At 40.1% G+C, this 17,148-nt stretch overlaps 1 protein-coding gene across 1 annotated transcript in view; it reads right to left on the bottom strand.

The window, feature by feature from the left end:
* The window catches only part of LOC109931996 (voltage-dependent calcium channel subunit alpha-2/delta-1), a 612,802-nt gene that overhangs the window by 28,194 nt on the left and 567,460 nt on the right, over nucleotides 1-17,148 (bottom strand). Inside the window, exons 26-32 of the mRNA XM_048609958.1 lie at nucleotides 14,856-14,951; nucleotides 12,235-12,302; nucleotides 11,032-11,070; nucleotides 10,285-10,356; nucleotides 7,934-8,086; nucleotides 5,027-5,079; nucleotides 1,387-1,442 (exon numbers count right to left, since the gene is read on the bottom strand). Coding sequence (XP_048465915.1) covers nucleotides 1,387-1,442; nucleotides 5,027-5,079; nucleotides 7,934-8,086; nucleotides 10,285-10,356; nucleotides 11,032-11,070; nucleotides 12,235-12,302; nucleotides 14,856-14,951 — 537 coding nt within the window. The remainder of the gene's footprint in view (nucleotides 1-1,386; nucleotides 1,443-5,026; nucleotides 5,080-7,933; nucleotides 8,087-10,284; nucleotides 10,357-11,031; nucleotides 11,071-12,234; nucleotides 12,303-14,855; nucleotides 14,952-17,148) is intronic.

Genomic DNA, 17,148 nt, shown 5'->3' with positions numbered 1-17,148 from the left:
TTTTTAGATATTTTTTGTACTTTCAGTAAGTCAGTGCCAAGATGTCTCTCTGGGACTACAGGCACTCTTGAAGCAGTTTTCTCATCATGTTTCATTTTCATTCAGCTCCAGCAGTGACACATCGGTCTATGCTGGAGACTTTTAATGGTAGTGCAAAGTTCAAACTGGTCATCACAGCCACTAAACTGGTGGGTGAGCATTTTCTGTTGGAGTTTGCCTGCTTTCTGAAACAAACGGAAATGATTAAATCATTCGAGTAGCCAATCCACTGGCTTCCTGTTCTCTGCTGCTAAGCCTTGAATTTTCCACATTAATATAGGTGAGATTTTTTTTATTATTGGTAAGTAAATAAAGAGATTCCATTATTAAAATAAATTCCTTTGACCTTTAACTTAGTGATGCCAAGCTTAAGGATGACCAAGACATTCCTAATATCCAGTATCTCCACATTAATATGGAGATTTAAAGGTTAAAGGATTGTACTAGGTTGTACAGTCAAAAACAGGGTCACCAATGACCAGCATGTCCCTGGTGCTGTGAGGCAGCAGTGCTAAACACTGTCACCGTGCCAAACACTGTCACCGTGCCACCCCATTTCTAGTGATGCTACACAAGCTAATACCAATCACTGCAGCAGGCAGCACCTATCTGGTCAGGATGATGTTTTCTAATGTATGTTGTATAATCTATAGCCTGTTACACATTGAACAGGTTAAGTTCACATTCTTTGGCCAGCAACAATGTTGCCATTTACATTATAAAGCTGTAGGTCTCAGATCTTCCATGTATGCTCAAATAACCCTAGAACTTGAAAATTGTTCATGGTCAGGCATGGTTAAACCCACCAAAAGTTGCAAACCTTCTAGAATTGAACTGCATGCCCCAGAAATTGAAGATTATTCTCCAGGGGCACTGCTGTAACCCAGAAGAAAAATCACAGTGACGTTAAAACAAATTGCATTTACTTTCAATTTGTTGAACATTTTTCTTATGAGTTATAAACGTATTGGATATGGCCTTTTGACTGGGTCAAGAATCACCTAGCAAGGTAACAAAAACTCTGTTCCTTTACTAATTAGCACAACGTGACAAGTCCTGTTGAAGATCAATGTGTCAAGTGATTGCCAACTGGAGAGTTAGGCCTGGATTGTTGGAGGCCTGAAGCTTTGTGTTGAAACCTCCAGCAATACAACCCACTACAGCTGGTAACCTGACTGTCACACTAGCCTGCTCAAAATATGCAGGGATTCTGTCGATGTGGTAAATCGCATCAATTGTGTGAATGGACCACGATTCAATTTATCTTTGATGGTTTTTCATTTACAAAAGAATCAACATAAATGAAAGTCAGAGATAACAGATTCCACCAAACAAAATTTCAGGTACCTGCTTCAAGAAAGTGTGGGAAGGTAAGGCTGAGGAACAGCTGCTGCAGTATGGACCTGGACATCAATGAAGAGATAAAAAGTAAATGTTTGAACAATGAGGTGAAGAGCTGTAGGGGTAGATGTTCCCCTTCACTGCTTGACAAATCACATGTCCCTTTTAGATCTACAACATGCTCAGGGGTGTAAAGGGTATGAAAATCATGGCCAGACAGTGAAAATGAATACCTAACCCTCTTTGTTATAAGTTGAATGCAGAACTTAAGACACCATGAAATATTTAGCATTTCTTAAGTAAGAACACTTATAAGAAATAACATTTGAAAAAGTGACTAAAGGCGGCCAAATTAAATCATTTACTCCACAATTACATGCAGTTGAATGTAAATTCCATTCTGAAATGTTATTTCTATTACTCGGTCTAGTCACCTGTTTAGATCTTTTCAGTTATAGTGACATGATTTGCAAAGATTTAATGTATATGTTAAGTTCTGAAAATACATTTCCTACTTTTTATACAAAGGTTGTTCGCATTGATATCGTCATTAATTAAACAAAATATCAGTTCGGGGAGCTTTGTATCAAACTGTCTTACAGCCAGAGCCACACACAATGTTGCTCCATCTCCATGTCCTTATTAGCTGGGTGGCAGGTTTGCGATGCAGACAGCAAGTTCAGTTCCTGTACCAGCTAATGTCACCACAAATGTCTTGCCTTCTCAACCTTTCCCCTCGCCTGAGGCATGATGACTCTCAGTTTAAAGCACCACCTGTGGTCTCTCTCTAATGAGAGAGCAGCCCTATGGTCCTCTGCGACAATGGTGGCTTTGTCTTTACCTTACCCTCACTGCCTCACCCAGCTGCTTGCCCAGAGAATACAGTACTCACCGGTATCACACTGACAAGATAGTTATGGGTGAGGAATACCATTTAGTATGCTTTAGCCTATTCATGTAGAATTCGAATGTCATTTGTTGAATGTTCTCAATTCCATTATTCTATGAGGATTTTTGACTGCAGCATCCTGAAAATTTAATAATGGATTAGGGAAGCTGGCAGATAGGAAACTAAAGCTCTGTTGTACCTACTTCTCCCAGTTTTTCTAGGAAACAAGTTTCACCTACAGTCAGGCATGTGTGCATAAAGCAAGTGCAAATGGATGAAACTATGGTCTGGACTGTGCATTGCATTCTTCAAAAGCTGGACTCAAGAGCTACTCTGACGTTCTAGTGGATGAAGATCAGTCGAGGGGAACTCAGTCATTCTCTTGAGTTACTTGCCATTTCCAGTTATTTGTACATGCTGTTGGCTGTACCTTTTTTTTATTCATTTGTGGGATGTGGGTATCTCGGGCTACATCAGCTCTTTTTGCCCATCCCTAATTCCCTCGAGAAGGTAGTGACAAGCAGACTTCTTGAACTGTTGCAATATTTGGGAGACCCACAATGCTGAAAGAGAAAACTCTGAGTTTTGATCCAGTGACAATTAAGGAACAGCTTACAGCTGGTGCTGCTCACATGCATTTGCTGCCGTTATACTTTTAGGTGCTACAGGTAACGGGTTTGGAAGGTGCTGTGGGAGGAGCTGTGTCGAGCTATTGCAGTCCATTTTGTAGATGGTGTATACTGCAGCCACCATTTGTTAGTGTTGAGGGAAGTGAATGCTGCAGGGGGCGGACTGGGTACCAAATAAGCAGGCTGTTTTGCTCTGGAGTTTTCTGAGCATCTTGAGTGTTGTTGAAAGTACCCTGATCCAGGCAAGTAGAGCATAATTCATCACTGTCTGGACTTGTACCTTGTAGATGGTGAACAGGCTTTGGGAACACAGGAGGCGAGTTCTCACTGCAGCATTCCTAGCCTTCGACCTGCTCATCTAATCATAGAGTCTGTATCTGTTGCTCTCAGTGTGGCCTCCTCTACATTGGTGAGACCAAGCACAGACAGGATGACCAATTTGCGGAGCATCTGCGCTCCGTACGCTATAATCAACACCACCTTCCGGTTCCTAATCATTTTAACTCCCCCTCCCATCCCCTTGATGACATATCCATCCTGGGCCTCCTCCAGTGCCACAATGACACCACATGTAAAGTGGAGAAACAACACCTCATATTCCACCTTGGGAGCCTACAGCCCGATGGATTGAACATAGAATTCACCGGTTTTAAAATCTCCCCAGCCCCAGCCTTTTTGCATGTCCAATCCTCCCTCTCATCCCCACATCCTTGACCTGACACAAACTGTCCATCTTCTTCTCCACTTATCCGCCTCACCCATCCCACTGACCAATCTCCACTACCGCTGACCTGCATCCACCTATCACCTTCCCACCAACTTTTCCCTAGCCCCACACCTCCTCCCTTTATTTATTTCCCAGCTCTCTTACCCCTCCCCATTTCTGAAAAAGGGTCCTGACCTGAAGCATCAATTTTCCTGCTCCTCTGATGCTGCCTGACCTGTTGTGTTCCTCCAGCTCCGCACAGTGTTGATGCTGACTCCAACATCTGCAGTTCTTGCTATCTCTATCACAGAGTTTGTATAGTTGGTCCAGATTAGTTGCTCATCTATATAAGCCCCAGGATGTTGAGAGTGGGGGATTCAGTGATGTTCATGCCATTTAATGACATGGGGCGATGATGAGCTTCTCCTTTATTGGAGATGGTCATTGCCTGGCAATTGTGTAGCGCAAATGTTACTTGGTGCTTATCAGCACAAGATTGAATGTTGTCCATAGCAAGACCTGAACATGAACTGCTTCTGTATCTAAGGAGTCACAAATGGTGCTAACATTGTGCTATCATCAGCAAACATTCTATCTCTGTTCTTAAGACACTACTCTTCAGGCACTCCTGCAGAGATGTCCTTTGTCTGAGAAGAATGACCTCCAACACCAACAATCATATTCCTGTGTGCCGGATATGACTCCAACTGATGGAGAAATCTCCCCCTGGTTCCCAGTGACTCCAATTTTGCTGGATTTCTTGTCAAATCTTGGTCAAATACAGCCTTGCTGTCAAGGGTAGTTACTCTCACCTCAGCTCTGAAGTCCAAATAATCGAGAGTAGGTTGAAAGGGCAGTGTCCTGGTTTTTGTGGAATTTGAAAAGCCCTGTTAAGAGACGTGCTCACTCTCATTCTACAAACCCTAACTGAACGAATGAGGAAGCTGCACTGAAAGTCAGCTGCACCAAATTTGCAAAGATGAACCAAGCAGTGTGATAAAATAATCAAACAAAAGCAAAGTGACAAATTCTAAATGGTACTAAGCCTATCTACTGAAATATTGTTACCCAGTTTAGGCAATGAAACATTCTCAAAATTAACACTGGTTGAGTTATTGGGCTGCCATTTGCTCCATTCCCAAGCCTGTGCAGGTGGAAGCTGCAGGGACTTTAAGATAGTAAAAGCACAACAAACAAAGTTTAGTCCACTCAATGAAAGATTAAATTTGGGTAAAACTATTCCCAGAGGCCTATGCAAATTTATTCTGTTGTAAAACTGCCTAACCAAAGTTTAAAGCCTTACATATTTAATACAGTCTAATATTGCCTTAGTGATGTATTCAATTTCCTGCTGCCATCAAAATTTGTGTAATTGTGTCACTTGTTCAATTAAGTGAGTATAACAAAGCAATTTTCACTTACCATGCCGCACTTGATGCCCACCAACCTATATTCAAAATATCGACTATGCTGGGCTAAAAATGATTTAAGAAACATCACTGTTAATTCAGTATTCAGTAAACAGTATCTAACCGATCATGACTGTAAATGTTTCGTCTTAATGTGAGATCATTTAAGAATACATCAATCAAATTGACAACAATTTTCGAAGATAGTGCAATACTTCCAAACTGGGTGGGCAGGGTGGTTTACAGTTGGCCTTAAACACTCCTTTCAAAGAGGATTAGTGAATTAATGATGATTCTGGATTAATAAAAGCAGAAAATGCTGGATATGCTCAGTAGATCTGGCATCATCTATGGAGAGAGAAGTGCAGTTAAATGTTGTGAGTCTTTAATCTTTCATCAGATTCATGGGATCATGACTCTGAGCAAATGGGTATAATTCTGGTAGAGCACAATCTCCTGCCACTTAAATTCTCTTTATTTTGCAGAACATTGCTTCTTAGTTTTTGCAGGTTATTACTATTCGATCTGTAATATTCATGTCTGAACAAAACAATTGAAATCAATTGAAGGTTTTCCTATTTTTAAAATAAAACTTGACAAATATATTCACATCCAGAGATTGGCAAATCTTTTAGTAGATGTTTTAATATTAACTAAAAGGAATTACCACATGGCTCATATGACACTGTCTCGGAAATGATCTTGGAATGAAATAAGCTAGAACTGTTCAATTATGGCCAAATTTTTGTTCATTTAAATATGGCACCTTCTCTCCATGCATCCACAAGTTGGGAAGGTTAGGGCTGAAGGGATGACTTAACACTGGGATAACTGTTCAAGCCAATTGATTTGACCTATCTGAGGAAGTGCAAACAGAGGCAAACACTTGATAATTATTGGAAACAGTCCCACTTCTGACCTTATGATGGGGAGGAAGGTTCATCATGATGAGCAGAAGATGGTTATAAAGCCTAAGACACACATTTCCCTGAGAAAACCTCCAGAATTCCCTAGATTTGGCTGCACTTCCCATAGTTTGGAAGATAACAATCTTAAACACTAATTTTCAGGAAAGGAGGGGGGAAACTAGAAAATAAGCCACATAACCTGACAACATTAGTTGAGAGAATACTGGAATCTGTCAACTTGTTTGGCCTAACACAGATTTCTGAAAGGAAAACCATCTATAAAAGAACTGTTTGAGCTTTTGAAATTGTAACTAGTAGGCTGTTTAAGAAGAAATTAGCATATGTAATGAATGTGGATTTTCAAAAAGCATCTGATAAGGTGCTGTGGAAGAGATTATTACAAAAATTTAGAAATAATGGGATGGCTGATAATATAATAACATGAACTAAGAACTGGTGACAGGACAGAAAATGAAGATTCGGAATGAATGGGTCTGAGTAAGCCTTGCTTACAAATGGATTTAGTCCAAATGTAAAATAGTCTGACTGCAATTATATAGAGCATTGATGAGATTGCACGTGGAGTACCATGTGCAGTTAGTTACATTACCTAAGGAAGGAAATATCTGCCCTAGAGGGAGTTCAATGAAAATTTGTTGGACTGATTTTGGGATGAGAGGATTGTTCTGTAAGAGGTGAATGAGCACACTTGGCCTATATTCTTTGCGGTTTAGAGAATGAATGGTGCTTTCAATGTAGCACTAAAAAAACACTCAAGGGGGTTGACAAGGTAGATGCTGGGAAGATATTTCCCTTCATGGCCAAGTCTGGAGCTTGGAATTACAATATTAGTCATGGTAAAAGATAATCATTCAGAACTGAGGTAAGGAAAACATTTTTCTTGAAAAAGTAATGGGTCCTTGGAATCGTCAATGGAGAGGGCTGAAAATGTTCACTCAACAAATAAATTTAAATCAGAAAACAATGGACCTTTAGATTCTAAGAACATCAAAGGATATGCAAATGGATGAAATAGTAGATTAGCCACATGAGAAGCAGAGAGCTTTTTCCACATCTGATGTTCTTATGAATTGTGCAGAGATGTCCTGTGACTTCATTGAATCCCCGCAGTGGGGAAGCAGGCCATTCAGCCCATTGAGTCCATACCCTCGGAAGAGCATCCCACAGACACACTCCCTACAACCCTGTATTTCCCATGGCCAATCCACCTAGCCTGCACATCCCTGGACACTATGGGCAATTTGCCATGGCTAATCCACCTAACCTGCACATCTTTGGACTGTGGGAGGAAACCGGAGCAAGCCAATGCAGACACAGGGAGAACTTACAAACTCTACTCAGTTGCCCAAGGCTGGAATCGAACCGGGATCCCTGGGGCTGTGAGTCGGCAGTGCTAAACACTGAGCCACCAATTGAACAAGTGATCTCCGACAATTACAATCACTTTTCTTTGTTACAGGTATGAATCCTGTGACAGGCCTGAAGAGCATCTTGTCTTCCATCTTCACAACTGGAGCCCTTTCACTTTAATTCAATGTAGTCTCCTTGGTGCCACACTCAGGTAAGTGCTGCTCTCATGTCAAAAAAATCACTCTCCTCTTAGCTCTGAAGCTCAGCTCCTGGCGTCAAAACTCGTGAATCGAGGAGCTGGGACTGACAGGGACCTGGTAAGCTCCTCACAGCAAGCAGCACTGCATCATGCAGAGGTCCACAATTACATTCTGATTGGGCACACTGATGCATTGTAAGGAGACATAAAATATGTCTCATTAAAATGTCAGTTATAATGTCAATAAAAAATGAGTTTCTTGAATAGAATACAAATTTGGGTACAACCTTTTAAGTAACAACTTATAAGTTACACAAAACATGTCAGTTTCACTGATATAAAATTAAATCAATTTCAGTTTCTCATTCTCTGACCATAGGCAGCCATTACCATGGAATTGAGGCTCCATTACATTTGATATCAATAACTTTAATTTACTTACAACAAAGACTGAGCGAAGCCCAGCTGCTGCTTTTGTCTCTGTTTCTGGATCACACACAGACTGAAAATCATAGGACTTGTTAAAGGCATACAGCGATGTATTCAGAAGGCGTCTCATCAGGCTTGGATCAATCTCACCGAAGAACTTGCCAATCTGAAGCAGCAATGGGAATTGTTAAAACTGTTTGAACTACAGCTTACACCAGAGTTTTAAACTGACTGCTGGGAATTTAACAGAATGGAAATATGCTGGAAGATCCTTGGAAACTCCTGATAAACTGTAAAGTTTGGTGACTGATCATGAGAAATCTCAAGGAAGTTCTGGATGGACAAATTAGACACCAATTATTTTGTACGAACATTCAATGCAATTGGACACATTAACAAAAGATGTTATAAATATTAGATATTGCTTTGAACTGGCTTCCAAGGAAACTTTATAGCGAGATAAGTAACTTTGTAGTTTGGCTTCTTTGTTTGTATATAAAATAACAACTGTTCCACTTCAAGGTAGCCCCAAGGGCCAATCCTATCTTGAAGCAAATCCTTCAGAGTCAACTAATCAATCTATGTTTTAATCATGGATGGCTTTTGTCCGGGTGGACAGCTAATTGAATTTGAAACTCACCTGCAGTGGCTGAAATGAGGACTTGTTTATTTGATGTAACGGGCAGGATGTTGGAAGCATGCAGCTGATAATGACCAGTATGAAAGTTCGCTGCCTACAGAGCACAGGCAGCATAATCAAGTTTCAGGGGCATCTCCTGAGATTCTCATCCCTGAGAAAGGAGTCTAACTGTGACTTGTCAGTCCTCAATCTCTTCAACTTCCTAGCAAGTGCTGACTAGCCTTCACCTGCTGGAAAACCATGTTGCCTTCCCATGCATGCTTCAGTTAAAATGTTGCAATCGGGATTTGAGATGCATAAATAAAGAAGGGCCTCGCTGACTCTGAGCAGATATCCTTGGTGCATTTGCTGGACAGTCCCTTAAAATATCTAGACTGTTGGATCTTGGCAAGATCAAGTTCTCAAGTTACATTAACAATTCACTCGCTCAGATTCAACCAAGCAGCTAGAGCCAAAATCCCACCATAAATTTAAAACCTCAATTAAATTTTGAGCTACGACAATGGAGTTCATGTAGAATGGTCAAAGCTGAAGTCCATTAAAGAAGTGAAGTAGAATAATCAGAAAATGCGACAGCCAGTTCCCTTTCTACCATCCTTTCTTAGAGCAGAGAGAGTATGAATATTGTTCACGAACTGCCAAAAAAAAATCCTGACCTTCAGCTGTGGTTCCTTCTGGGGACTACAACCATACCTCCTTTCTGCTCCAAACTGTTCCTCAGACGCTGGCTGCAGCATTTTCCCATGGCAGGTGCCTGAGGTTGCAACAAGTTGTTCAAATTTGACCCCAAGTTGAACTTCTGACACATATCCTTGCTGGCACCAAGACTTCCTATTTCCTCCTCCATAACATCACCCAACTCTGACCCTGCCTCAGCTGATCCACTACTAAAACCACCAACCATCCCTTGGTTAGCTCAAGACTGCCCTACTGTAATGTATTCCCGACAGACCACCTGTCTACTATGCTCCATAATATTGAGGTCATCTAAATTTTGCTTTTGCAATTCGCCCTGTGTTCTCCTATCAGCACAGTACTTTCTGACGTACATTGGCACCAGTCAACCAACCCTCTGTTTTACATTTTCATTCTGATTTTCAAATCACTCCATGATCTGGACCCTCCTGAACTCCTCCAGTCCTACAACACTCTGAACTATCTGAACCCATCTAACAGTGGTCTCTTGGTATCTCTGCTTTAATTGCTGCGTCTATTATGGGCCTGCCTACAGTTTCCAAGCTATTCACAAATTCACAACTTCGAATTTCTACCCTAAACTGCTTGATCTTGGTTTCTTCCCTTAAGACTTCTTAAAAACTATATTTTTGACCAATCTTGTAGTCACCTGCTCTGAAATTTCAGTGGCTACCTATCAATCTTTCATGCTATAATATTCCTTTTGGAGTAGCCTGGGGCTGTGTTAAAAGTGCAATATGAATAGAAATTGTTGTCACTAACAGTATCCATTACTATTTTGTCAGCTATTTCATGAGATTGATGCAATGATTCACACTTATCCAATGAGTCTCAGAAAATATCCTTACTATAGCTAGAGAGATATATTCATTTCCCACACAAATCATGCTTGTTGCTTCCTATAGTATTGTGTTATAAAGAAGTGTTAATTGATGTTGAATAAAGAACACTTTTATGCTGTGGTCAATGATCTGTTTTAATTCAAAGTATTAAAATTATTCAAGGCTTAAGTGTTTAATAGCATTTACCTTTCCAATATATTCATCCTGGTTTGACATAAGCAGGAACCCACCATCATCCAATATAACACAGTCAAAATGCTGCAGAGAAAACACCAGCAAAAATGGTTGATCTTAACTATGTAAAGATACAACTATTTAGTTCAGGTACACTTTTTAAAGGCCAGTTTTCATTCTTCAGGTACAGTTCTCTCGTTAACTGTACAACAGTTTTAGTCAATAGTTTACATGAAATTTGTGCTGTGGACTTGCCTTCAGTAAATTGAGATTGTCCAAAGAATTCCATTCGGCATTACTCTAAAGTGAATATTTTATATATTATCTAACTTAAGTAGAAATTTAAATTCAAATGAGATTTTTTTTTCTGTTTTGTAAATCTAATTAATTGATAAATTCTACCACAACATTATGCTTACCAAACTTAATGTATTGAAATATAGAACAACTGAACTAAAAAAGAGCCAAATAATGCTTGAAGTTGTGATTGCATATTCAAAATCCTTGTGCCTAAATGTATTCTGATACTAATATTCTGACAGGAATATTAATAAACATTGCTGTGTTTAATCTAAGAGGATCATGCATGAGGCTCAGTACATTCAATTTGCACTTGTTGATTTTTGAATCAGGCCAGAATGGCTTCAGGATTAAATCGAAACTGTCTTTTGCACAACTCACATTTAAGTCCTACACTTTCATATAAAGAAAGATATGTGACTTCTTCAGATCTAACATAAAGGTGCGCCGAAATCTTACCTTGCTATTCTTTGTGCAGTCACAGATTTCACCATAACACTACAACAAAAGCATATGATTAATACATGCAAAGAATCTTTGCAATTTATATTTAAGACACATGAAACATGTTTTCCAACTTTAATTGGCATTTGGACTTTAGGGAGAAGGATTTAAGGAGGATTGAACAGTACATTTGTCGACGATTGGGATGAAGGTTGGAGAATGGGTGTTAAAGGCTGGACCAATTTTAGTGGGGAGGAAGGGAGAAATAGTGTTTAGTGTTGGCAGGAGGGGAGAAATACAAAAAGGCTGAGCCGTGTATTTGATGAAGGGAAAGTGAATGAACAGGCATTTTGGCGAAACATGGAAGCAGGATGAATTAAGTGTTGCAATTTGAGCAAGTAAGAGAAGTTTTATCTTAATTACAAGATCACAGATAAAGTTAGGCCCTGAAATCACTGCATGTTCATCCAATCAGTGTATGTGGAATAGAATAAGTTCCCTTCTCATCCCAGCCCCAAAACAGAGATTCTGCTGCAGTTATTAAAGCAAGGGTTGTCCACCTTATTCTGGAGAAACTTTCAGGCTTTCAAAAGAAAAATACAGCGATCGACTGATCTAAGTTTTGACAAAGCATTTGAAATGATGTCAAAGGAGATTTGCCAAGCATCTCTTAGCAGAATATCCCTCCTGCTCGAAATTAAATGTTGAGTTACAACTATATGAAATCTCAGTGTAGCCCCATATCCCACCTTTGCTGAGTGGGAATACATCATACAACCCTGTCCAGACACAGTTTAAAAATATGAGTTGGGAAATGGCAAGATGATATGGCAACTGAAGACAAGAGATATGACCATTGACAAAACAAGGTGTAGAGCTGGATGAACACAGCAGGTCAAGCAGCATCAGAGGAGCAGGAAAGCTGACGTTTTGGGTCTAGACCCTTCTTCAGACCTGAAACGTCAGCTTTCCTGCTCCTCTGATGCTGCTTGGCCTGCTGTGTTCATCCAGCTCTACACCTTGTTATCTCAGATTCTCCACAATCGGCAGTTCCTACTGTCTCTCACCATTGACAAGTATGGTGTGACAATAAATTGTCCAATTATGCACAATTTTAGTAATAATATGTTTTTCCCAAAGGACTTCAAAATTAAGACAGCAATCTGCACCATCTGCAGCACAACCTCTGTGCTAACTCTAGGACTTTAATTTTCTTACCTTACTCTTACTCGCTACTTTGGTGAAGTTCTCCATCCAGGCATTTACATCAAGCTTTATTCCAACAACTGCAATCCAATCAGAAATATAACAATCAGTGACAGTAAAGGGGAGCCAGCTGCAATTGTGACTTTTTTCTTCTCTTTCTACTTGGTTTTTTTTCTGCATGCTCCATTATATTGAGAACAATGTATAACTTTAGTCTGGAATTTTATCTTTTGGTGCGTTAAGAAGGGGAAGCTATGGTTAGCTATTTTTAGCACTTCATTTGTGAGCTTGAAGCTTTCCAGTTTATAAAAAGTGATGTTTGGAAATTAAGATATTGGAGCTCTATTTTGAAGTTTTACTGGGTTTTCCTTTTGGGTGCAGGGAAATCTGGAGATTATTTACATTTGCATGCATTTCTGACCTTTACACAGAGTGGAAGCAGACCATTTGTCCCATCGAGTCCACACTAACCCTTTGAACAGTATTCCACCCAGACCCAGCCTCTACGCAGTCCTTGTAACACTGCATTCTCCGTGGATAATCCATTTAACCTGCACTTCCCCATGGTCAATCCACCCAACCTGCACATCGTTCCAATTATGGAAGGAAACTGGAGCACCTGGAGGAAACCCACACAGACATGGGGAGAATGTGCAAACTCCACACAGTCAGTCACTCAAAGCTGGAATTGAACCTGAGTCCCTGGCGCTGTGTCGCTTGTTAGGCAAAGAAATCGACAGTTATTGGGGTTAGATAGGAATGTGGAATTATAGAGACAAATAGAACAGCCAAGCCATGATCACGTTGAATGAAGGAGCAGTCTTGACAGGCCGAATCGTCTACTTCTGCTGCTATTTGACATGTCCGTATACAACCTATTTCTCTTGGAGCTGTCATGGTGGAGTGGTAGTGTTCATATCTCTGGATCTGAAGGTCTGGGTTCAAATCCCAGCTTCCTCCAAGTGTGTCATAACATATCCAAACAGGTATTTTAATTATTTTAATATAAAGGAGCTCTTGTGGTGCAGTAGTAATATCCCTCTCTTTCAAACGGTAAGTCAAGATTCCAGTCCCATCAACCACATTGGCGCATCATAACATGTCTGATTAAAATGAAATGCAGTCTACTTCTTACAGTTAGGAGACCACACAAAACCTTCTATTGTCCATTTGTGCATAGCTGCAGGCTGCAAAGAGCCCTTCTACTGGACTGACACAGGGTACAAATGCAAACATCTGTCCAATGGATGTTTCTTGCAGTAAACATTTACAAATTGCGGTATGGGTTGTACTGTGCAGTAACCCTCTTGACACTGTAGGATTGAATTATTTTACAATAATTTTGATTTGATTAAGCAAGTGAGGAAGTGACTGTATTTGACTATGGTCAGTTGTAAACTTCTGTAGGGAAGAAAGCCCTATATGCAGGCCAGAAGTAAGGTTTGTGGTTGCTGTTGTATGGCTCAGGCTAATGTAAACATAGTCTAACACAGGTGAGAATGCTTAGAGGTTAAAAATGCTTTTACAGAATGACACGGCTGTATTTTAAATCAGCAATTTAAAGTATGTGACAGCTTTGCTGTATAAATTTGCATAGTTATTTTCAACTGTAATTTGTCTCAGGGATGAATAGCAATTGTGTAGTCACACAGTTCTTATATTTAAAAAAATAGGATTTGGAGATCATTCAGATATATCAAGTTGGACATTTGGGGTGATGGTTAATCATTAGAAGGTGACATTATGTTCTCTAGGCAGACATACAATTTGCTTATTTCTACCACCTTATCTTGGTAAAGGTGTATGGAATTGTCAAGCTAGGCAAAGGTGGCTAAGCTATTAGAAAAGGGATGATCTTATAAAATAAGTGGCATATCAAAGAATGAATAAGGACACAGTCTGAAGTGATGTCACTAAAATGAGCTTACTTTTAAAGAAACCAGTCAGGAATTAGCAATAGACTATCGAGAAATCCAAGATTAACCATGAACTATTCATGCACGAGTAAGCATTTAGAGTTAAATATGCCTTTGCACAAGTGATAGTGGCTAGCAAAGGTTAATAAGGCTTTGATTTTAGAGGTTCAATACACAAGAAGTAAGACTGAAGAACAAGAAGATGCAATTGGCTGAACAGCCCTTTTCTGTGCTATAGCTCTCTAAGACTTTATAACTCCAGCCAAGGGAACAAAACAGGGGACCAGTGCCCAATCAACCAATGTCTTCAATGTCATCTGAAAGTTGATGGTCTGCAAACCACTGCTTTTATTAAATATTATTTATATGTATATGTTACTATGAACTTAATAAATTCTATAAAACTTGCGAAAACATATCTAAACCTGGAATTAGTATTGAATTAATCACAACTAATAAACTTTTAGATTGGCTCTCAAACTCATTCTACGATTGTAATTAATTTAGGTCTTACAATTAAAGTTGAAGCTCACTTCAAAATCTTATAACAAACTTATTGTTCCGGACAATATTAAGGGAAAAGAAGAACACAATTAAGGAATTGTGCAATTAAGCAATTCTAAAACCGGGTACTATACTATTCCTCCGTGCCCTTGTGAAGACCTCAGATGTTACATAAACAATGTGTTAATGCGCAGTGAGAAATCATCAACCTACCTGCAGGTTTCAAAAGTTTGCCATCAATTTTAATTTCGACAGCTTTGCTCACCATAATGCCAGACTCTGCACTGCTCTGTATTCCATCCCAAGTTTCTGAAACAAGAATAAAAGGATATATAACCGTAATAATGACCAACAGCCATGTGGTGATACTGTGGGATTTTACTCTTCGGGTACTGTGCTTCATCAAGTGCAAAATAACATTTTAGTGCCCAGATGCTAACTGAACAATAAAATGTCAAGAGTGGCCAATATTACAAAACAGGCTAGAATATTATTGCAAAGCTGTAATAAGCTTTGGGGAAATACCACAGCTACCGAAAATCATTGACAGGCTGAAAATTAACATGTAAATCCATGTTGGAATTATATCTTGGAACTGCTCACTTTCTATGTTTGCTTGGTGGAGAACAGAAACAACAACACCAGTCCTTCCTTAGACTGAAATACTTACTACTGTTGCTTAAAAGCACCCTAGCAAGCAAATGGTCAGCAATTTTGTTCACCAGCTACTGACAACAATTAACTCATGACCAAAATCAACATGGGACAACATTCTAAATCTGATCCATTCAGGCTTTATTGGGTTGCATATTCTTCTTTGTCCAAACTCAAGAAGGTTTACTTTCCAGGAGAACAAAAGGCAATCATCTGTCATACCAAGTTTCTAACCCTACTACATTGCTGGGTTTCAAAGGGCTCTCCGTGATAAATGGTTTTGGGTTGTAGTAAACGCAGATCCTGTGTCGCCTGTTCGATGTGACAGTAGGGAGAACACTCAGCTTTGCATTTTGTTGGGTCACTCGATATACAGAGAGAGGGCTTTGTGAAGACACAGCAGGGATGGTAGCATTGTGGTAATGTTATTGGACTAGTAATCCAGAGGCCTGAACTAATTATCCAGAGACTTGAATTCAAAAATTCCATTACAGCGGTTGGGGAATTCAAAACCCAGATTAAAATGCTCATATCAGTGATCATGATCATAAAAATCAAGCTTCATTTAGGGAAGGTATCCTGTCACCCTTACTGGGTCTGGTTTCCACAGTGATATGACTAAATACTCTCTTGAATACCTGAACAAGCCACTCAGCTATGGGATGGGGACTAACTAATTACCAGTGACAATCCCATCCTCAAAGGGTTAAAGAATCAACAATTCCTTGCAGCCTGTATCTTTACACTAACTGAAGATTCTGAAGTCCACTCAAGCTGCTATTAGACCTTCTGTGTCTTGCCATTTTCTACAAGGTTCAGCTTGAGGCAGGAATGTGCCAAATTAAGCCTCATTGTTGTAATGCACCTCAGTTGGTGACCTTGAAGAGTACTGAATCCTTATCATTTCCCCAAACTCAGTCTCCTCCTTTGCCTGCTAGTGCTACCTTTTGTTGGTGAATATGACAGGTGCCAGGAGCTTTCCAGTGCTAATGCCAAGTAGTCATTTTACAAATGTGAACTGGGCAGTTTTCTCGGTGACATGTCCATCCTGGGCCTCCTCCAGTGTCACAATGACACCACTCAGAAACTGGAGGAGCAGACCTCTTATTCTGCCTCGGGAGCCTACAGCCCAATAGCTCCTAAACATGGAATTCACCTGTTTTAAACTTTCCCCACCCCCAGCCTCATCCCATGTCCAACCCTCCCTCTCATCCCCGCCTCCTTGACCTGACACAACCTGTCCATCTTCTCTCCCACCTATCCATTGCTCCCACCTCACTGACCAATCCCCACCACTCCCTACCTGCACTCACCTATCACCATCCCATCTACCTTCCCCAGCCCCACTCCTCCTCTCTATTTATTTCCCAGCTCCCTTTCCACCTACCCTGACCCGCCATTTCTGAAGAAGGGTCCTGACCCGAAATGTCAACTTTCCTGCTCCTCTGATGCTGTCTGGCCTGCTGTGTTATCTCGGACTCCAGCATCTGCAGTTCTTGCTATCTCTGAATGAATGTCACTCAAAAAATTAACTACGAAGTGCATTTGAACTGAGCCTCATGTCCATGTACTGTTTATCCAGGGTCAATGAATAGTAATTAAGGACAACCATCGTCTATCTTATTCATTCTAAAAATATGGGCATCTCCAAAAGGCCTGCATCTAATGGCTAGGAAGTCAAAATGCACTGCATTTAGGTTTCTACCACATCAAAGAGCTAAGATAAATGAAGGCATCTCAATCGTCTCACTGGCGGAGATTTGTTAACACTTCTTCTAAAAAATAGTTTGATTTGGCTTCAGTATATATGACTGAGTTGTAGTGTATATTGGCAGAGAGAGAAGCTTAATTA

Source organism: Rhincodon typus, chromosome 22 (assembly GCF_021869965.1).
Source record: "Rhincodon typus isolate 14 chromosome 22, sRhiTyp1.1, whole genome shotgun sequence".
NCBI classification, from domain to species: Eukaryota; Metazoa; Chordata; class Chondrichthyes; order Orectolobiformes; family Rhincodontidae; genus Rhincodon; species Rhincodon typus.
Note: the sequence above shows the minus strand (reverse complement) of the source record. Positions and strands in the feature narration are given on the sequence as shown.